Raw genomic sequence first — 20,703 nt, 5'->3', positions numbered from 1 at the left:
GCAGTGTGGCCCCACACAATGGTGTGAACCGAGGCCCCACCGGGACCAGCATTGTTCGAAGGCAGAGGAAGGGGAAAGAAAATACTAATAATTGACCCCCAAAATAGCTTGCACAAAGCCAGGGCTGGGCCATGAGATCACTGCTCCTCCCTGCAGCACAATGGCCGCAGCGCGGTGCCTCTGATGGGAGCAAAGTCCGTGGCAGCGCTGCGTTACCCCGCACGTGTCTGAGATATGGGGCAGAGGCTGTGGGGCCTGTGCCGCCACTGAGTCGGTGAGGGGCCGCGGGGCTGACCCCCTCCCCACATGGAGCCCATAGCCCAGGGGACACAGCAGGGCCGTGTGTGGGAGCCGCAGGGTAACAAAGCCCCGGGGACGGGCCCGGCCTGCTCCTATTTTCAGCTGTTTCCTACGGAAGCTGAGGCCGGGCCTGGCTCGCCTGGTGCCTTCAGCCTTCACCAGGCCCCAGGCCTACCCCACAACCTGCTGCCTGGCCGCGCTCCCCCACACCGGACGCAGGGCCTGGTGGTGCGCTGCACAGTCCCAGCCAGTCCCCAACTGTAGGGGAACGAAGCCTCAAACAGCGGGGCAGAGCGGGAGGCTCCGGGCCTGGCTGCGGCCTAGACTTCTGCGGGACTTTCGTAGCGCCTCCTCGCCGCCGTGCCCGGCTCCGGCCCACATCTCCGCGGGACTTTTGTGGCGCCCCCCCACCGCTGCCCGGGACGGCCGCGAGGCGGCGCGCGGTGACGTCACCCGGCGTCGCACGGCGATGACGTGTTGTGCGGGCGCGGCGGCGGGGCCGGTGGGGCCCAGAGTCGGGCGGTCGGCGGGGCCGGACATGGCGGCGCGGGCCGGGCCGCAGGAAGATGAATAAGGGTTGGCTGGAGCTGGAGAGCGACCCCGGTGAGCCTCGGATCGGGGGCGGGGAGTCGGGCCTGAGCGGCGGCGGCCGCCGGGGGCCTGTAGGTGTGGGCCGGGGGGCGGCCTGGAGGCCTCTGGGTGCAGGCCGGGGGTTTCGGACAAGGCCTGGGAGTGGCTGTGCGGAGGAAGAAGGGGTTTGGAGCTCAGCTGAGGGTCGTAGGGGGCTGTGGGCGTTGTAGTGAGGGGTTATGGGTGGGTAAGGGAGGCAGCGATGAGGGAGGCTGTGAGCGGGTGTGGGTTTGGGGAGTGGGGCTGCAGGAGCAGGAGGGAGGCACAAAGTGAGGCTCGCTGTTCGGGAAGCAGAGGGCCGGACTGGCCCCAGCGCGATCTGCTGAACCCAAAGGGTTTTGTGGATGCTGTCTGGAGTGCTTTGACTGGGATGCAAAAAATTTCTGTAGATATTCTCATCCCCAAAACACCAAGGATGGCAATCGCTGACTATAGAGCGTGAGCCGAGCTGTCCTAGCAGGGAACACCTCTGGTACGGGGGGACAGGACACTCTGTGGTCACAAAGCACATGGGGGTGAGCTTTGGGTGGACTTCTGGGGTTGTAGGCAAGCAGCCTGGGCTGCCGTGCATCCTGCTTTGACTTTCTGTGCTCATTGAAGGGTTCTGTATGCTGTAGATCTCCCGCTCAACTGAAGTTCTGCTTCTCTTGATCCTTTTACTGATGTGTAGGAATAGCCCAAATCACTCCCATCTTTCTCCCCTTCTTCATCACTGCCATACCAAAAGCAAAACACAGTTTGCACCCTGATGCTTGGGATGGAGGGTGGTTTTCTTGCAAAGCAATCCATCCCCACGCAGTGATGCGTGCAGCTTTAGTACCAGCTTCTCACTAGAGTGCTGAAGAATTGCAGAGTGGCCATTTCTGCCCACTGCTGAGCCAAAGCCGAGCTATTTTTGAGCCAGATCCCAGGCTGTGACAGCTCAGACCTTAGCTGGATGCCAGGCTCCCTGCTGGGGCTGCACAGCTATGTCCCACTGAGTCTGAATCTGTCCAAGGAGATTTCTGCTACCAGCAGAGTTGGCACCTCTGATGGTGAAGAATTAGTGCTCTCCAGGTGCGCAGCCCCTCTCTCCAGCTCGTTCCCATTATCTTTTGTCCTTTTGGGCACCCAGCCCTGTCTCCTGGCTGTGCTGCTGCCACTCTGAGCATTTGTGGCTGTTTGCGTTCACCTGGTGCACGAGCTGTGCAAATCATCACTGGCCACGCTGTGACATACTTGGTGCATTTTGTTGCCCTTGTTTTGCTGTGGTCAGCAGACTGTAACTTCTGAAACTTGAGAGCAAGTTTATTCTCTGCTTTGGCAGCTTTAGCTTTGATGGCAAATCCTCTTGGCTCTTCCCTTCTTGGTTAAATCACTCACATCAGGTTCCTTAAATCTCTTATGCGTAGGAATGTTTCTCTGACTTGAATCCTTATTGGGCTTTCAGCAGCCTTTCTAAGAGAGTGCAAGAAGCAGATTTGTTATTCCAGTCTCGGGCTTGCTAACTCCTCACAGGGGGGTGAACTGCCAGAAAACTGGACCAAGTGCTTTTGCTGTGGCACTGCAGCTCCTGATGTCTAATAGCCCTCCCTGTATCTGTATCACTCATTATGCCCCTCTGAAATGGGAAATTACGGTCAGTGAGGACAGATTTGGTTCCCCAGGAGAAAGGAAGATGTTGATGAGCCTTTTGACCCTCAGTCCTTTTGTCAAGCTTGCTTTCACTAACGAAAACAGAGGTGGTCATGTTTCAACAGCCCTGTGATCCATTCATTTGGCTGCTTTCCTCCCAGCTGAAGGAATAGCATTGCTTGGGAGCTCCCTGTCCTGTTTGTGGTGGGGATTTGCCTTTTGGCAGGTTGGTTGTGTTGGCCAGTGTGCTGAGCTGGCTCCGACAGCAGGAGGCTAGCAGGGATGGGATTGGCTTAGGTTGTCTTGAGGAAGGGGATGGAGGGATGTGGGAAGCCTAAGCTCTGCTGCTGACCAAGGGGGGGGTAAATGTGGTTTCAAGTCACAGCACAGCTGAAAAAAAACTGCAGCAGTTTTCTCTCTCTGCACCATGCCCAAACTAACCTGTTGGTTTTGTCCCTTTCCAGGTCTCTTCACACTCCTGGTCGAAGATTTTGGTGAGTCCAAGGCACCTTCCTGGGAAGCTGACTTCATGCTTGGCATTACCTCCAGCTCTTTGTGGTGGGCTTCATACCAGCTTCTGCTCTTTGTTTGCAGGGGTCAAAGGGGTGCAGGTTGAAGAGATTTATGATCTGCAGAGCAAATGCCAGGGGTGAGTTGTGCACTTGAAAGTGGGGGTTCTATTAAGCAAAACATCTCTCTAGGGCTGAGGGGACTCTAGTGAGGCTGTCAGCACTGAGAACAATGAGCCAGGAGTGCTGGGTCCACTTTGGGACAGGCAGGTGAGCTCCTGCTCTTCTGCTGAATTATCCTTCCTGGCGTTATGGGTTGTGATGGCAGGTTGGTCCTGGACACAGTTACCCAGAAAGACTTTGTGTGGGGGCACATTCTGGGGATTAATCTCTCTTCTGGCATGGAGAGCTCCAGCATCAAGGCTGCTTGCTTGGAGCGTGGGATTTCTCCATCTCAGTGCTTTGAAACTGCAGCTTTCTTAAAAGTTGTTGGCTGATGCCCTTTTGGAAATGAATATGGGATATTTATAAGAGAAGGGAATTGTTTGGAGGCTAAGCAATTTTTCAGAAGGCTGTGAGTGCCTGAGTGCCCAGAGGTGGATTTTGCCTCCTATTTCTCTGTCTTGAGACCTGTCAAACCCCTGGGTTTTCAAGCTCACCCGCTGTCCTGAGCATCAGCATGGGAGTGCCCTGGGTAACGGGGCTCTTGTGGTAGGGACGATCACTTCTGGTGACGTGTGGCTGGTAGCTCTGCTTTCTCTCTCTCTCTCTCTGCCTTCGGTTTGAAACAGAAGGTCTCTGGCAGCGGGCAGAGCTGCCCCACTGCAGCGGCCTGTCCATCGTGGTGCAGTTGCTAACATCTCTCCACAGCCCCGTGTATGGGTTCATCTTCCTGTTCAAGTGGATTGAGGAGCGCAGATCCCGCAGGAAGGTCTCTACCCTGGTGGATGAGACGTCGGTGATCGACGATGACATCGTTAATAACATGTTCTTTGCTCACCAGGTAAGGCTGAGGGTGAGGAGAAGGAGGCAGGTATCTCCTGTGACACCTTAGGGAGAGCTGGACCCCAGAGAAGGCTGAGAGCCTCTCTGCTCTGTGGGCAGCTTCTTGTGTGGCTGTGGCATGCCTCGCTGCATGAGGGTGATCTCCCTTCTTTTGTGAGACAAGGTGCACCTCTAGTTGCTGCTTTAGAAGTGGTTTCTGCATACTGACCTTGTCATTGATTATCAGTGGCTGTGGAGGATTGTTTCCTCTGTTGAAGCCATCCTTGTGTTGCCCTGCAGCTGATCCCCAATTCCTGTGCCACCCACGCCCTGCTGAGCGTCCTCCTGAACTGCAACAATGTTGACCTGGGCCCCACACTGAGTCGCATGAAGGATTTCACCAAAGGATTCAGCCCTGAGGTAGGGATGGAGGCTATGCAAGGGTGACACGGCGTCTGTTTCCTGCTCCCTCTCTGGACCATGCTTTAGCAAACTCACTCCTTTCCAGCCCAAGCCTGTGATGCAGTGTGCTCCTCCTGCCTTCAGACCTGTCTTGAAGTCTGTGCTTCTCTCCAGCTGTAATTCCCTTTGCTTCTCTTTCGCAGTCGTGTGTTTGTCTCATTCTGGGTCTTCACCTCGTAACTCAGCAGAGGAGAGGCTGTGCCTGGAAGCTGCTCTTAAAGCCCTGTGTGTGGATGGAGGGAGCAGGGAGCTGACGGGGGAAGCACTTCCTTGGTTTCCTTTTACTTCTCTATTATTTTTCTCTCTTGCTCTTTGCTGCAGAGTAAAGGCTATGCCATCGGCAATGCCCCCGAGCTGGCCAAGGCCCACAACAGCCATGCCAGGTGAGTGAGGGGGTCTCCTGCAGCTCAGTTCTGCTGGAGCAGGCTCTGCACTGACCTTTTGCCCCTTGCTGTCGCAGGCCGGAGCCACGGCACTTGCCAGAGAAACAGAATGGGATCAGTGCTGTGCGAACCATGGAGGCTTTCCATTTTGTCAGCTATGTCCCTATCAAGGGACGGCTGTTTGAGCTGGATGGGCTGAAGGTTTATCCCATTGACCATGGTAAGAACCCTGGTTTGTCCATGAGTGTATTGTTTGTCAGTTACCATTAGCTAGTGCTAGTGAAGAATTATTCCAGATTTGTCCTGAGTGTTGATAGCTCATTTTGGAGACTTTACTCTGGGGGCTATAAAAAAGAAAAAAAAGAAAAAAAACAACAGCAGCATAGGAAACAATTACTGCATTGTATTTTCCAGCCTTACTGCGTTCCTCCCATGTTGCTGAGGGCCATGAAGTCCTTCTGCTGCTCTGAAATAACATGGTGTCGCAAGCAGAATTTGTCTCCTCACCTCCTTGCTGTGTCAAATAGCCTTTGTGTGCTGAGGCCCAAGGTCCCCAATGCTGATCCCAGCAGAACTGCTTGAGCTGCTCCCCTTTCTTACAACCTGACCACTTTGTTCTGTCTTTCAGACACTTTTTTTTATCCCAGCTAGGACTTCTATATATCAGGCCCCTTGGAAAAGTATCCACTTAAAGAAATCTACTTACATTTCTTACAAACCAGAACAGATTCAGTGGGAGCTCAGCTCCAAAGCAGGGATTTCTTTGGACTTTGAGATCACAGAGCCTACAAAGTGTGTTCTATAGGATTCAGAATTTGCCTGGCTGCCCTGCTGATGACTAATGTTTTCCATTCAGTAGGCAGAGGCAAGGTATACAAGCCATATTGGCTGCGTGTTGCTAACAGTGTGGTCCTTCTGGTCCCGTCCTCCTTCTTGTCTGGGTCTCTTATTCCTTGAGATGTAAGGGAGCCATGAAATTGCCTCGTGGGGCAGTAGGATCCCTGCTTGATGCTGTCCTGTCTGAAGCAGAAGCTGTGGCCTTCTTTGCTAGTTCTTGCTTTGTTTTACCACAGGGCCCTGGGCTGACGACGAGGAATGGACAGACAAAGCCAGGAGAGTGATCATGGAGCGCATCGGCCTGGCCACTGCAGGGTAATGTCCTGGGCTCTGGTGCAGGCACTGCCTCATCTCCTTGGATCAGTTCTGCTCGTGTCTGTGCGATGAGCTGTGGAAGTGGGGGTGAGGACATTGCTCAGGGGGTGGTGCAAGTGCACCACCAGCTTGCCTTCTCTTCCCCTGCCCCAGAGTGTGCAGACAAGCTGCACTTAGTAGGATGCGGTCTCTACAGATTGCCTCGTGGGCAGGAGTGGCCACGTGAGGTCTGTGTTGGCTGAGTCTGTGGCCTTCTGCAGTGTGGGCAGGAGCCTGAGTGCTGAGGTCTGCAACACGGGGAAGAAACAGGAGGAATTGGAGATGTGTGTGGCTGCAGGGCTGTGAAGGTGTTGTGGTGCAGAGAGACAGGCTCTCCAGGAAGGGCAGCAGAGGAGGTGAGGAGGAGCTCCCTTTTACAAGGGAGCAGCTGGAGTGCAGGGAATGGGGATGGACGAGCCAAATGAAAACTTAAGGGTCAGGACTAAAGAGGTGGCTGTGGGTGACACTGTAGTGAGTGTCAGCTGTGGCTGCCTGACCAGGAGGAACAAGTGGGTGAGACTTTCTACAGACAGCTAGAAGTAGCCTCTTGTTCACAGGCCCTGGTCCTCATGGGGGAATTCAAGCATCCCAGTGTCTGCCAGAGGGCAGATATCAATCTTGACGATTGGGAAAGGTACCTGGGGACTGCAGGAAAGAAAACGTCACTCCTGCCTTCAAGAAGGGCAGGAAGGAGAAGCCAGGGACCTATAGGCCAGTCAGCATCACCTGAATTCCTGGGAATGCGATGGAACAGTAATCCTGGAAACCATTTTCAGCCACGTGAAGGAGATTGTGATCAAAGGTAGTCAATGTGGATTCACCAAGGGAGAGTCAGGCCAGAGCAACGTGGTAACATCTGTGGTGAAACAACTGGCTTGTAGATGAGGGAAGAGATGTGAATATTCTCTGCCTTGACTCCAGCAAGGCTTTTGATGCCACCTCCTGAGATTTGCATAGAGAAGCAGATGCATTATGGTCTGGATGAGCAGATGATGAGGTGGATTGCAAACTGGCTTAATGGCCAGACCCAGAGGGTGGCATTCAGTGGCACAAAGTCTGGTTGGAGGCTGGTTATCAGCAGGGAGCCCCAAGGCTCAGTATGTCTGACATCTCCTGTAATGTCCTGCAGGGAGCCATACCACGACATCCGTTTCAACCTGATGGCAGTGGTTCCTGATCGGAGGATGAAATATGAGTCTAAGCTCCATATCCTGAAGATGAATCGCCAGACTGTGCTGGAGGCCCTGCAGCAGGTGGGGCAGCCCAAGCCCTGTGGGAGTGCAGGGCTGTGATGGCAAATAGGCCGCGCTGTCAGGGCATCTCACTGAGCTGTAGGTACCTTGGGTGGTTGGTTCTGTGGTGGTTTTTCTTTTTGTGTTTTTTTTTCTTGTTTTTTTTTTTTTTGTGTGTGTGTCTTGAGGGTGACCTCTTCCCAGAAAAGGAGTATTGTTGTTGCTCAGCCTTTTGCTGCTCTCTTGGGGGTTAACCATAGGGTTGCTGGCTGATCGTACACAAATGCTTGGAGATCAGCTTACTTCAAGAGTTCTCCTTCTGCAGTGCTCTAATGGGAGCGATTGGTTTGAACCCCCTGGTCCAGCAGTCACTTCCAATCTGTCTTTTGCCTTCAAGCTTATCCGAGTCACTCAGCCTGAGCTGATCCAGTCCCAGAAGTCTCAGGAATCTCAATCTCCTGAAGAGGCAAAGCCAGCCAACAGCAAGACTGTGGCCCCAGAGAGTACCCATCCAGGTAGGCTCCCATTCCAGTGGTGCTGTGAGCCATTCCAGCCTGCTGTGGAGCAAGCACTTCTTGGCACTGGCTGATAACAATCTCTGGCTTACCTAGAGCTTGAGGAACTTCTGTGGTCAGCTTTACTTTCTTTTCTCCAAGCCCAGTTGACCAGTTCTGTTGTAAACCCCCCAAGTACCGGGAGGAGGGACACAAAGCTTGAAAAAGGGAGGACTTGTATTTAAGAACACTTCTAACAGCTGGAAGTAGAATGGGAAGTGGGTTTCATAGAATGAGAAAGGGGTGGCAGAGGATATTGAGTAAACAGTGATGTCCATGAAAGGCCGTGCTTGCATTGCAGACAGCACTGATGAGCCTGCCAGCCAGGGCCACACCACAGCCACGCAGAGCCCACCCACCAAATCAAAACCAATGACAAAGGCATCAGCGAGCAGCATCAATGGGGTGCCTCCAGCAAACCCCAACCCCATCGTGCAGAGGCTGCCAGCCTTCCTGGATAACCACAACTACGCCAAGTCCCCCATGCAGGTAGGTTGGAGCTCCAGGCTAGAAGTACATCTGGCTTGAGCCAAGCTTTCCACATCCAGTCCCCCAGCTTCCCAGGACTGCTGCTGTCAGCAGGCCTAAGGCCTTCCTCCCAGCATGTCTCCCTTTGTGCTACCCAAGCTGGAAGGTGGGAGGGTAAAAAGTGACCTGACAAAAGACACTGGCTTTAACATGGGTCCCTTAGCTGTTGTAGTTCACTGTGTTGCCTTGGGAACTTGGGTCCTGGGGTGAAGGGGGCTGTGCAGGAGCAGAAACAAACACACCAGATCTGAGCATAAAGGCTGTGTGTGAGCAAAGCCCAAAGGAAAGAGCTTCCTGTGGGACCTGCTGTGGGAGGAATGGGGAAGATGCAGGTGACGAGAACAGAGCCCAGCTCCCATTTTTTCCTGCTGTCCTGGCTGTACACAAACCAGCAGGACTTAGGCAGACCTGAACTGTGAGCTTGGGTTCCTTTGGGCTGCTGATGCTCTCTCAGGACCATGGTGCTTGGATGGACCATGGATACTGTCTGCTGGGCTCTTCCTCCTCACCCAACTGTTGGAGCAATGGTGTTTTGCAGGAGGAGGAAGACCTTGCAGCAGGAGTGGGTCGCAGCCGGGTCCCGGTCCGACAGCACCAGCAGTACTCAGATGATGAGGATGACTATGATGATGATGAGGAGGAGGAAGTTCGTAACACCAACTCAGCCATCAGGTAACAGCTTGAGTTGAGGGTGGAGGGGGGGAAAGGGGGGCAAAGGAAGCTTAGTTTTGTGCCCAACCCTTCTTCATAGCCTGCCTAGCTGACCCTGCTGGATTTCCTGGTTGCTTTTGGGGGTGGTGGGGCCTGGCCTGAAATCACTACGTAGCTGATCCATCACTGTACTCTTTGGTTGGATGGCAGAGGCTGAGCTGCATGTAAGGATGCCCAATAGCTAATGAAATGAACACGCTCTGCCTGGAGGCTTCATTTGCCACCAATATAACATGATGGAAAGCACAACAATGACAGCAGAGAAGAAAATCTTAGGCTGCTGCAAGTGAGGATTTGCTCAAATGCAACAGCCATAGGCACAAAATAAAGGAAAGAAGCTGCTTACCTTCAGAAAGCATCAGGTACACAGGGATTTCCAGTAAGATACCCTCACCTCCCCCTGCCAGCCCTTAAATGAGGTCTGGGAAGGGGTGGATCCTGCCTTCACCCCTTCCTGTTACTTAGGTACATTGCATACACCTGAGCTCCTCTGGGTTAGCCCTACCTTCCCACAAGCTGCTCCACCACTGCATCAAGCCCTGATTTACCATTTCCACTACAGTCACCGTGGGGGGATCCCTGCAGCTCAGGGAGGCAAGCTGCTCCCAGAAAAGCTGTTGGCACTGGGGGAGACCTGGAAAATGTTCCAGGCCTCACATCTCAGGTCATCTCAGCAACGTGGCCTCAAGTGCTGAGTGTGGAGCTGGCGGTGCCTGTGCTGCTGAGCTGGGCCCCCTCCTTCCAGCAGCATCACCTTCCCTTCTGCGTTCCTGGGCAGGTACAAAAGGAAGGGGCAGGTAAAGCAAGAGCACCCAGCGGGGGCCGCGGATGGCCAGCTCTCCGTCCTCCAGCCCAACACCATCAACGTCCTGGCTGAGAAGCTGAAGGAGTCCCAGAAGGATCTCTCCATTCCCCTGTCCATCAAGACGAGTGGTGGTGGAGCTGCTGTGGCCATTGTCACTCACTCCCAGCCCTCTCCCACCCCCAGCAATGAGAGCACGGACACCGCCTCCGAGATCGGCAGCGCCTTCAACTCCCCGCTGCGCTCTCCCATCCGCTCGGCCAACCCCACGCGTCCCTCCAGCCCCGTCACGTCCCACATCTCCAAGGTGCTGTTTGGTGAGGAGGACGGCCTCCTGCGCATTGACTGCCTGCGCTACAACCGGGCCGTCAGGGACCTGGGGCCCATCATCAGCTCTGGGCTGCTGCATCTCACAGAGGACGGCGTGTTCTGCCCGCTGGCTGCTGCAGGTTGGTGCCAGCTGTCCCCTGCGGTGGTGGGACCGTGCCCTCTGTTGTGGCTCCTAATGCTTCCTTCCCTTGTGCGCAGACGGGGGGAAAAGCTCCCCCCCTTCCATCAAACCCGGTGAAGAAGCCCAGGTCACCATCAAACTGGACGAGAAGGAGGGCAGTGAGGCCAGTGGCAGCAAAGAGAAGGTGGGACTTGGCAGGACCAGTGATCACCCTGGGGGGGAAAAGTATTCTCCCAAGGTGAGTTTTGTGCTGCAAAAGCCCTAGGGACGTGGAGCCCCCTGCGCTCGCCCAGAGACGCAGCAGCACTGGCAGTGACTGAACCACATGCACACGCTGTCCCACTCGTGCGCCGCTGCGGCCGTGCCTCGAGGCACAGGGCAGTGCAGGTTCTGTGCCGTGTGTCATCCTGAGATCTTCTGTGTTGGCGGTGGGTAGAGCCCCTGCCTCCTGTGTTTGAGATGTGCTCCTTCGGGCCGGAGCCAGGTGGGGCCTTGCCCAGGTCCCTGCCCTCCAGCCACCAGCACATATATGGCTCCCTGCAGGAGAGCTGTCTGGAAAGATGTCTTCTGTCGGTTAGTGAAGCAAACTAGGGCTGGGCTCAGGTAGAATGAACCAAGCTCAGAAGTTCCCTACAATGTACTGTTTTTGCCCCCTGCCAAGTGTTTTTTTCTCTTTGGTGAATCCCAGCTCAGAGAGGAATGCCCCCCGCTCACCCTATAGCTCCCCTGCTGGGTGCTGGCATGCGGGTCTCCATCTGCTCACGTTTGCTCTGCTTGATCCCGGCAGGAGCTGCTGGCACTGCTCAAGTGTGTGGAAGCCGAGATTGCAAACTACGAGGCTTGCTTGAAGGAGGAAGTTGAGAAGAGGAAGAAATTCAAGGTGAGTTTGTCCATGTATCATTTGCATTGCTGGCTGAGCTTCCTGAAGGCTTCTGTCTGTGGCCGCACTGATGGCAAAGCACAGGGCATGTGGTTCAGTTGAGAGCAGCGCAATCTATTTGTAGATCGACGACCAGAGGAGAACCCACAACTATGATGAGTTCATCTGTACCTTCATCTCCATGCTGGCCCAGGAAGGTAAGACACGGGCAGCAGAGCACGAGATTCAAGTTCATCTGGGGCCTCCACCACTGGGCTGCGTGGAGCTTGCTGTGCTTTGAGCTGCGCTCCAGCATCAGTGCTGCCAGCTCTGAGCCCCCTCTGCTGTGCACAGTGGCTGCTTGCAGCTCGGCCTGCAGTGTGTTTGCTGCCTGTTTCCCTGCAGGCATGCTGGCGAGCCTCGTGGAGCAGAACATCTCCGTCCGCAGGCGGCAGGGGGTCAGCATCGGCCGTCTGCACAAGCAGAGGAAGCCGGATCGCCGGAAACGCTCCCGTCCATACAAAGCCAAGCGGCAGTAGCCTTGGGGTTGAGACTGAGAGCAGCTCACCCTCGTGGCTCTGGGCAGTGGCACGTGGATATATGTTACCCTTTGCCTGAGGGAGAGGGACCCCAGCGAGAAGCCTTCAGCTGAGGTGGAGCCTGGGGACAAGCAGAAATGGGGTTTTCCTCCGAGCCCAAAAGGCAGCAAGGCCTTGTCTTGAGGAGAGCCCTGCGGCCAAAGGCGAGGCTCGGTGCCCTGCTGCCTGTCTGGCCGTGGCCACGCTCAGGTGCCTTGGGCCTGTCTTGGGGCCGTGGCTGGTGATGGGAGGAGGGAAGAGCCCACCTGGCCGGGGGGCTGGGCACCACGGGGGCACCGGGGCTGCTGATGCGAGGCTGTGCTGGCCGCAGCTGCCTGGGGTTGGTGCTCTGCTGTGTCCAGGCCTTCAGCTCTGTGCTTCCCCAGGACCCTCACACCTGTGTTTTCTGTTCTTTACCTTCCTTGACAAAATTGATTTTCTGGTTCTGACCTGCTTTTTGGCTGTGGCTGAGCGAAACAGCTCCTGGACAGAACCGCTCTCCAGCACTGTGGCCCTGTGTGACCCCATCTGTGTGCCGATCCCCTGGGGTGGCAGTGCCACCTGTCCCCAGGGCTAGAGTCCCCCCTGGACTTTGTCCCTAGCTTTCTGTGGTGGTGCTGGGAGGGCAAGTGGCCCTGCTTCTACAGCTGCTCTGCTAAGGACCAGCAGTGTGGCCCTGGCAGTGCTTCTGGATCACACACAATTGCTCCTTGTTCCCAGAGAACTGTGAATAAAGAACGCAAGGTTGGTGGCTTGGCCTTGGTGCTGGCGGGCTGGAAGCTGGACCTGGAAGTGCCTGGTGCCCTGAGCGAAGCCTTTCAGTGTAGGAAGAGGTGACGGGAACTTCAATGGCAGGCAGAAATGGGATGGAGCCCAAAGCTGCTTTTCTTGCCCAAGCAGGCTGCAGTGCAGGAGCTTGCTGGCCACACAGACCCCATCCCTGCCCCCCAGCCCCCTCTGTTCTTGCAGAAGGTTTCTGCCCTGTCCCCAGCAGCCGGAGGTTAGCGCCTGTTCTGATGGGGGAAGAAGTAGCTGAGAGGGGGGAAGAGGAACAGCTGCAGGGGGGACTGACTTTGCCAAAAGTGCAAATTTGTACAGATCTTGACCGTGGAATTTTTTTTTTTTTTTTTTTTTTTTTGTACTTGTTGAAGGAAAGAAAATCCTTCTGTTTCTTCTTGCTGTGTCTCATACCAAGTGCTGTATGTAATGGATCTGTCTGAAGGAATAAAGCTCTCCTGTAACAGTCACGGGGGGAGCAGTGTGCAAGGGAGGGGGGAGGTGTGTGTGTATGCAGCTGGGAGCACCAGAGTGAGAGGAACCCCCAGGGCTGGGGGAGAATTGCCAGGAATAGGATGGGGGTTGGGCTGAGGCTGAAACACAAGCAGGGAGAAGAGGCTACCGGGCCTGATAAAGCCAGAGACTACGACTCAGTCCTTGTCTTTCACACTGGGACGTGTGCAAGTGCAACAGGGAGACTGAAAGATAAAAAGGGAAAGATGTTAGAGGCTGAAGGGATCAGGAGTGCAGGTAGTGTTCCTCTCTGACCTCCAGTGCAGATAGGGACCTGACAGGAAGAACAAACCAGGCATGTGGAAGATAGGAAGGTGATGTCCAAGACAACCAGCCCAGCTTCATCAAGGACAGATCATGCCTGACCCGTCTGGTGGTTGAGTCAGCGGAGTGATGGCTATGGTAGAAAAAGAAAGGGCTTGTGCAAGGCTTCTGACATGGTCCTGCACTACTTCCTTATCTCTAAGTTGGAGAAAGATGGACTTAAAGGCTGGACTATTCAACAGATAAAGAATTGGTTGGATGGCTGCAGTTAGAGGGTTGTGCTAGTGGCTCTGTGTCCAGGTAGTGAGTGCTGGAGGGATTCCCTCTTGGGACCAGTGCTCTTTAACAGCATTATCAATGACATGGACAGTGGGATCGAGTGCACCCTCAGCACAGTTTGTGGGTGACACTGAGCTGAGGTGCAGCTGATAGAACAGAAGGGATGCCATCCACAGGGACCCGGACAGGCTCAAAAAGTGGGCACACAAGAACCTAATGAGAGTCAATAAGGCCAAGGGAAAGTGTTGTACTTGGTCTGGGGCAATCCCAGGTGTGAGTATGAAGTGGGAGAAGAACTTGAGAAGGGAGGCTCGGAGGTCCTTTCCAACCCAACCATGCTGTGATTCTAAAAGAGGTCTAATTGTGGGGATTACAAACAACAGAATGCAATGCTGGTGCAGTTCAACTCCATTTGTAATGAAGGGTGTAATGAACAGCTGGGGAGAAAAGAGGAGGAGAGTAGCTGCTGGTGGTCAGTTCCTGCCTCCTGCTGACTTCCCTTACCTGTCCCTGGGGTGGTTCATCTGCCTGGGCAGCTGCTGGCTAGAAGTCCAGGGCGCAGATCAAGGCTGTGCCTCGTTTGATCCAGTGCTTCTCAGGCTTGTCTGTGGGGATCTCCACTGCGATCACGTAGTTGGTGGAGTGGCCCGTTGTTGACAGTGTCCCTGTGAGGAGGGAGGCAAAGGGGCTCGGCGTGGCACTGCAGCCCTGCTGCCAGGGCACAGGCAGGCGCAGCAGGAGCTGTAAGAGCTCCTGCAGTTTCTCCTGGGCTGTCTATCCTTCTAGCCACTTCTAAGGTCTCCTTTGCTTCTGGGGGCTGTCTTTAGGGCACCTACCCGCACGAGTGAGTGTCTTGTAGATGGGGCACAGGTATATGCCAGCAGCTGGAGGCTTGCGATTGGCGACAGGAAGCAGCCAGATGACAGCCATCTCGCTGTACAGCTCCTTGGGACGGGACTCTGCCAGCTGAAACGCAGAGGTGTCCCAGCGGGCACCCTCAAGAAACAAGCCATAGATGTAGCAGCCTTCAGAGGGAGGGCGAGAGAGCTCGCTCGTTGACTCCTTCATCATCTGTGGAAGAGAGTGGGCTGTGAGCAAGGCTTGGCCCTGCAGACCTGTGAAACCCCTTACTCTGCTCTTGGTCAAGGCAGAACTACCAAAGGGAAGCCTGCTCCAGCTCTCAGATATCTCTGGGCTGGGTTTTCCAACAGCTCGGATCATGATGGTGTGGGACAGCTTGAGGAAGAGGCTGTGGAGAAAGGATTTGAGCAGGTATGGAGAGATGGAGAGGTCACTGGTTGCATCATGGACGTGTCTGTGCTGAGGGTGGATGTATCTGGTGCACAGGGGAAGAGAGGATGTGCAGCTACTGGTTCAACCTATTGGGCAGGTCGGGCCTAGAACTGCTGTCTTTGTGGTCAGGCAGCAAATCCCCAAAAAATCCAGCAAAAACAATCTTAACTCCCTTACCTTGAAGCTAAAAGAAATGTTGTCAATGGAGATGACAGACTTCCTAGCAAAGTTTTGCAGTGTGCCGGTGAGAAAGGCCTGAGGGAAGAAGAACCCACTGATCCAGAACACAGAGGGGATCCCGTGGCTGATCCACTTCTGGAGGAATTCAACCCGCTGCACCAAGTCATTCACCCAGGATGCCAAGGGCTTCAGTGATGGGTAGGCCTGTGGGGCACATGGAGAGGAAGGTATTGAATGCAAACAAGGGCACCCTAAAGACCGAGTTGCTGAGAGCTGCCCAAAGCCCAGGGACTCCTCCAGCTTAGGGCTGAGAACCTCTGCGCAAGGCAGGAGACATCTGCAAACCAGAGAGTGGGAGCCTGCTCCATGTGACAGCCCAGCCCAGCTGTGGAGTTTGATGCTCTCCCTGGGGTCAGAAGAACTCCTGGGGCAGCGGTGCTGGTTGGCAAGTGTTACCTTGGTGTTCCACACAGTGGGGACGGAGTTGCTGTACAAGCTGTTGGCCATCAGCTCCAGCTGAGAGGACATCACAACCAGGCCTTTGAGAGCTTTCAGCAAATCCTTCAGCGTCTGAGCAATCACCTCCAGGAGACTGTTGTACCTAAGAGAAAAGAGCTGCTGTTTCTGCAGAGGGATCACAGAACGACCTGGTGTGGGGATTTATCCCCTGCGTCTGCCTGGATTACTGTGCAGTGAGCTTCACATAACCCTTGCTATTCATCCTCTTGGATGGAGCTCTCTGACTGCCCCCAAGCTCTGAACTGCTGACAGTACCATGCAGACACTGATCAGTCGCTGCAGAACAGGGATCAGCTGAAGGCTGGGACAGCAGACTTGATACCTTTCTGCCACCCCACTGCTCAGCAGTGAGGTTCCCCGAGGGGAGCAGGGGCCTGCACATCCCTGTCATTCCCCAAGGGACCAGGACAGGAGGCTGCAGGGAGTTACCTGATGACCTCCTGCACCAGTACTGTGTTCATAGACTCTTCATAGAGCAGAGGGTATTTGCAGATCACCTCCTGCAAGTCCATGGGGGCAGGCAGCTTCGCCAGGATCTCATTTGCAGTCTCCTCCACCAGCTAGAAAGGCAGACAGCAAGCAGGTGAGCACCCAGCCAGCCACGGTTGCAGGGAAGGGGGAGAGCTGACATCTGGATGGCAGAGCCATTGGCTGCTGGACAGGGTGACACTGGCACAGCATGTGAGCGTGTGGTCTGTGCTCACTGCTTGTGCCAGAATTCCAGTGCAACTGGGGAACCCACCTCTTCCCTGCTGCAGCCACCCAGCGTGAATGTCTTTGGTTGCAGCTGCAGGATGGCCCCTAGCAGAGCAAAGGTCTCCTTCTGAGCAAAGGTGATGTTGGCATTGTCATGCAAACCGAAAAGCTCCGGGCTGTCATTGAGCGGCAGGCTCCTGATGTACTGCAGGTATCCCTGGGGAGGAATTGCATTGGCTGTGAGAGATGGAGGGGCTGGGAGGACAGGAACGGGGAGCCCTTTTGGCTACCATGGGCCTGGCCAGAAATAACCAAAGCCAGGGCTGCTCGAGGAGCCAAATGCAGCAGCCTGTAGACCTGCAGGCTCAGGTAGAAGCTAGGCCTTGTCTTATTGTTTGAGCTTCTGACATTTGCAGTTCCCTGTCTCGTGTGGCAGCCAGGAATGGTAATTCACAAGTATGACTTAGGGGCAGTGTCTGTGGGCCCTGAGTTATGCTGGCTAGTGCAGAAGGGGAGGCTGAGGGAGCGACAGCTCCTTTGAGCCACATTTGGAGGCCCTAGCTCATGCATGGCTGGGGAGTTAAATCACACTTGTGTCAAAGCAAATACACATTAAAAGAACGGGCAGCTTGGCAGTGAGCTTCCTGCAGCGTCTCCTGCACAAAGCTCCTCAGGCATTTCAAGTATGTGATATCAAAGTGGTTCAGAGCACAAATGCTTTCAGATGAGGTATGCTGGCAACAGCTACAACCTCCCTCCTGTGCACATCAACAAGATTTTCTTCCTGTTGCTTGAAGAAGATGTAGCTTCCCGAAAGCAGCTGGAGATCTCCACATTCTTTTAAGCTCACATTCCCCCAGGGGAATGGAAATACCGTGGGTTTCAGGGAGAAGCACACAACCTTTGCACTACAACCACTGCCCTGGATCTGTAAAGCTCCATTTCGTCACTCGAGTACTTACATCGAGGTCTGCAGAGCTACTGATCTGCTTGTAGATCCCAGATTCAGAATAGGCAAACTCAGGAGTCAGAACCTCAGGCTTGTAGAAATCTTCCAAAATATTCATCACGCAGCGCCTGTCCCAGTCGTCGGTCACACGGCCCCCGTAGTTGATCTCCCCAGCTGTGTACTTCAGAACCTGTGAGGGATCCCAGAGGGCTGTCCAACCCGTGAGCCATCGTGAGCCATCGTGCCCAGAATGGGTCAGCTCACGTGCTTACCTTGTATGGGATGTCTGTGTACTCGCTCAAGAACATCTTGAGTTGGCTGACGCAGATGCGGAGGTCTCCATCTGTGAACTCATAGGGGATGTTGAACCCCAGTGGTCCAAACTTCCTCCTCTCCAGCATGTTCCCATGGAAGAAGCAAAGTGACAACAACAAGGATTTAAACTCTGTGACCTGTGGGCAGAGAAGGAGGGTGAGGAGATGCTCAGCCTGGGAGGCGACATCCTTGGAAGATGTCTTTTCTGGGACGTGGCAGCAAGCAGAAAATGAGATGTGCTAAGTCACCAACACCAGCTGGAATCTGGAGGTGCAAACCTCAGCCAAGCTGCTGCACTGGGGAAGGCTGTGGGCCTGCTCTCTTGCTCAACGCTGCAGGTGCCTTTGCCAGGCCTCCACAATACTGTTGCTTCTGTTTGTCACAGTGAAATTTCTAATTGGCTTTCACAGAATAGATGCAGGCTTATGAGAGGTACCACCACTCCTTCTCTAGCGTGTGAGAGGGAGGTGATCTTTAAGGTCCTTTCAAACCCCAGCTATTCTATCATTCTGTGATTCCACAGAAGTGCTAAATGAGAACTCTAGTGGAGATCTGAGTCTGGAGAGGAGCGGTGTCCAGGGGGAGAGTGTGCATACGGGACAGCAAAGCTGGGCCTTACCTTGGGGCAGGAATTCAAGAAGTCATCGCTGAAACTGATGTAGGACTTGAGCAGATTGGCTTTGACCCCACGGGGAGGCTCAATGGTCATCTTTGAGCTGTTTTGGAGGATGGACACAGGGAAGCGGTTGCTTGGTAGACTGGTGAGCCAGAGGCGAAAGTCCTGATGCACCTGGAGGATCAGAAGGCAGTAAGTGCTCCTGCACTGACACTCTGCTGTTATGGGGAACCTGTGGCTGGGATGGACCTAGGTCTGGGCTTCTCCCACTGCTCCAGTCCCCCCGTCAGAGAGCAAGCTGCTCAATTAACAGCTTAGTGCGAGCCTCTGGTTGCTGGAACCTTGAGGCTGTGTATGACACCAAAAGTCCCAGAGAATGGAAACTTCAGCAAGTGGTCACAGCAGCTGCAAAACTGCAATCTCAGAGGAGATGAGAGATGCAAATATCATGTCTCCCCACTACAGTGGCCACCAGGTAAGGTGGTTTCTCTGCATCTGCAGAACAGGAGGAACAGGGCTGCATGCTAAGCAATGCAGCTGGAAGAACAGAACATCAGAGTAAGGCACAGCACCCTGCTTACTGGGCACCAGAGCCACCACTGCTGTGTGGGATGGGAGCACAGGGTTTTCTCCATGTTCCCAGCCTCAGGATCACGTCACCTTGTTGGGGTTAATGCCTTCAATGAGTCTCTCCAGTGAAGGCATCCAGCTGGGGGCCAGGTGGCAGTTCTGGAAGAAGACCCAGTTTCCCTGCTCCATGGCACTGGTCATCATGGCTTCAGCACGGGGGCCCTGTGGAGGCAGATGAGAAGGGATCAGATCCTGGTCTTTCAGGCTATGCCCTGCTATGCCAGACAAGGAGACAGCTGCTGGGTGGAAAGATCACTTTCCAGCTTGACAGCTTGGCTTTGTTCCCAGGGTTTGGCTGGATTGTCACCATCTGCTGATGGTGCAACAACGGCCCTTTGCAGCTCAGCAGTCTGTGGGTCACGGTGTAGAAGGTGGAACTGGGGATGTATTAGGAGGATGGAGGACTCTAGCAGGGGAACAGCTGCAGCCCTCCCTCCTGAATTGGCTCCTCCAGCTAGCAGAAGATAGGTGAATGAGGACCTTGGGGCAGAAAAGTGCTTTCATTGTGCTGCAAAGATGTCTGGCTTCTTTGGAACTGGGTGAGATCACCAAACGTGCCAGCAGGACCGTCCTTCCCCAGGTCAGCAGCTCACCTGGCCTTGGCCCAGGGAAATGGCAGAGAGTTTTCTGGAGAAATTCATCTCTTCAGCAAACTTGTAAAGGTCGGCAGCGGGGTCAGTGCCTGGGGACAGCACGAACACGAGGGGGGTGGTGGCACTGGAGTCCCTGAACACGACGGAGAGGTCAGCGGTCTGCAACAGAGACAGCTTGTCACAGTGCAGGGCTGTGCATCAGGGCTGCATCTTGGCACCATGCACAGCACCACCTCACCCAACCTGACCTCCCTGTGCCACCGGTGTGGCACTGGAGACAGAAGCCAGAAGCATGTCCCTATAGGGCCTGGTAATGCTCTGCTTTGGTAGAATTAGGATCAGGGCAGTGATTAGTTTCCCATTTGAAGCTGTATGCCTGTGGTAACTGCTCCCTCCCAGTACAGTTAGTACTGCTAGATGAGAGGGAGGATTTCCCTCCTCTAAGGCATAAGTATTGTCCAGCTTTGGAGACTGCTGGCACAGTCCTCCTCTGTGGCTGGAGGGAGGCATCCCTGCTGCAGCTGGAAAAAGCTGCTGGCCCTTTTGCAGCTCTCCTCCAGCAGTGCTTCCTTTAGGCTGGTTACCTGAGGCTCAATGAAGTGCCGATCCAGGTTCAGTGCCACAAAGTCCTGCATGGCATTGGTGATCTTATCTCCCCGCAGACACCGCAGAACCAGCAGCTTCTGGAAGTCATCAAGCTCAACGTTCCACTTCCCAGGCAGGGGCTCTCTACAAAGCAATTGTTTGTATTTTGAGGGGAACGAGTCAGATCCTGCAGCTCCCTGAGAAGCACTCAAGGAGTGCTATGGAGTCTGAGGAGGAACAAGGACCTTCCAGCCAGACAGCTGAGGTTGTTGTTCGTAGCTTTGAAACTATTGGAGTGCAAAACAGAGCAACAGCTGTTTTTGCACTCTGCCTTGGGCAAGCAAGAGTGCCACGGCCCAAGCTCCAGCCAGCACTGCACTGAGCAGAGCTGATACTGTGGCTGAATCAGCACCTCGTGCTCTTCCAGCGATGCCATTGTTTGCCTGGCACAGTACAACAAAACTGACAAAGCTCAGGACACTTGCCTGTGAGGCTCGTGGCTGTCAAAGATGGCCCTGAATGCTGCAAGGCTGGCAGCAAAGTCATTGGCAAAGCCGGAGAAGTTCTTCAGGTTGCTCAAAGCCAGGATGTCTCCCCATGCTCGTTCATTCAGCCAGTCTGGAGCTGGGTTCTCCTGCATCTCCTTTATAGTTCCCCCTGAGAGCAGGAATCGCCACTCGTCCTGAGAACAGGACAGTACAAGGTC

The 20,703-nt window shown here is 54.5% G+C and overlaps 2 protein-coding genes across 4 annotated transcripts in view; one reads left to right on the top strand and one right to left on the bottom strand.

The window, feature by feature from the left end:
• The first annotated feature begins 769 nt into the window (after positions 1 to 769).
• On the top strand, positions 770 to 13,035 carry BAP1 (BRCA1 associated protein 1). Of its 3 annotated transcripts, none has more exons than XM_052678570.1 (17): positions 770 to 903; positions 3,009 to 3,038; positions 3,139 to 3,193; positions 3,924 to 4,056; positions 4,338 to 4,457; positions 4,821 to 4,882; positions 4,960 to 5,102; positions 5,956 to 6,034; positions 7,203 to 7,326; positions 7,703 to 7,820; positions 8,161 to 8,348; positions 8,926 to 9,059; positions 10,087 to 10,349; positions 10,429 to 10,589; positions 11,139 to 11,231; positions 11,356 to 11,428; positions 11,616 to 13,035. In XM_052678570.1, exons 1-17 carry the CDS (start codon positions 867 to 869, stop codon positions 11,747 to 11,749), a joined length of 1,947 nt encoding a protein of 648 aa, XP_052534530.1. In that variant the 5' UTR covers positions 770 to 866; the 3' UTR covers positions 11,750 to 13,035. The 3 variants fall into 3 exon arrangements, with proteins under 3 accessions (XP_052534530.1, XP_052534529.1, XP_052534528.1); XM_052678569.1 differs by having other exon boundaries at positions 9,877 to 10,349; positions 10,429 to 10,535; XM_052678568.1 differs by having other exon boundaries at positions 9,877 to 10,349.
• A 982-nt stretch (positions 13,036 to 14,017) lies between these two features.
• Positions 14,018 to 20,703, bottom strand: part of DNAH1 (dynein axonemal heavy chain 1) — a 72,521-nt gene continuing 65,835 nt past the window's right edge. Inside the window, exons 68-80 of the mRNA XM_052678572.1 lie at positions 20,479 to 20,679; positions 19,997 to 20,137; positions 19,413 to 19,571; positions 18,850 to 18,981; positions 18,193 to 18,363; positions 17,531 to 17,710; positions 17,272 to 17,448; positions 16,356 to 16,526; positions 16,043 to 16,173; positions 15,551 to 15,695; positions 15,092 to 15,298; positions 14,458 to 14,692; positions 14,018 to 14,286 (exon numbers count right to left, since the gene is read on the bottom strand). Coding sequence (XP_052534532.1) covers positions 14,165 to 14,286; positions 14,458 to 14,692; positions 15,092 to 15,298; positions 15,551 to 15,695; positions 16,043 to 16,173; positions 16,356 to 16,526; positions 17,272 to 17,448; positions 17,531 to 17,710; positions 18,193 to 18,363; positions 18,850 to 18,981; positions 19,413 to 19,571; positions 19,997 to 20,137; positions 20,479 to 20,679 — 2,172 coding nt within the window. The 3' untranslated portion in view covers positions 14,018 to 14,164. The remainder of the gene's footprint in view (positions 14,287 to 14,457; positions 14,693 to 15,091; positions 15,299 to 15,550; positions 15,696 to 16,042; positions 16,174 to 16,355; positions 16,527 to 17,271; positions 17,449 to 17,530; positions 17,711 to 18,192; positions 18,364 to 18,849; positions 18,982 to 19,412; positions 19,572 to 19,996; positions 20,138 to 20,478; positions 20,680 to 20,703) is intronic.

The sequence above is a fragment of the Tympanuchus pallidicinctus genome, unplaced genomic scaffold (assembly GCF_026119805.1).
Source record: "Tympanuchus pallidicinctus isolate F22 unplaced genomic scaffold, pur_lepc_1.0 scaffold17, whole genome shotgun sequence".
NCBI classification, from domain to species: Eukaryota; Metazoa; Chordata; class Aves; order Galliformes; family Phasianidae; genus Tympanuchus; species Tympanuchus pallidicinctus.
The sequence above is the reverse complement of the archived record's forward strand: the minus strand, read 5'-3'. Positions and strand labels throughout refer to the sequence as shown.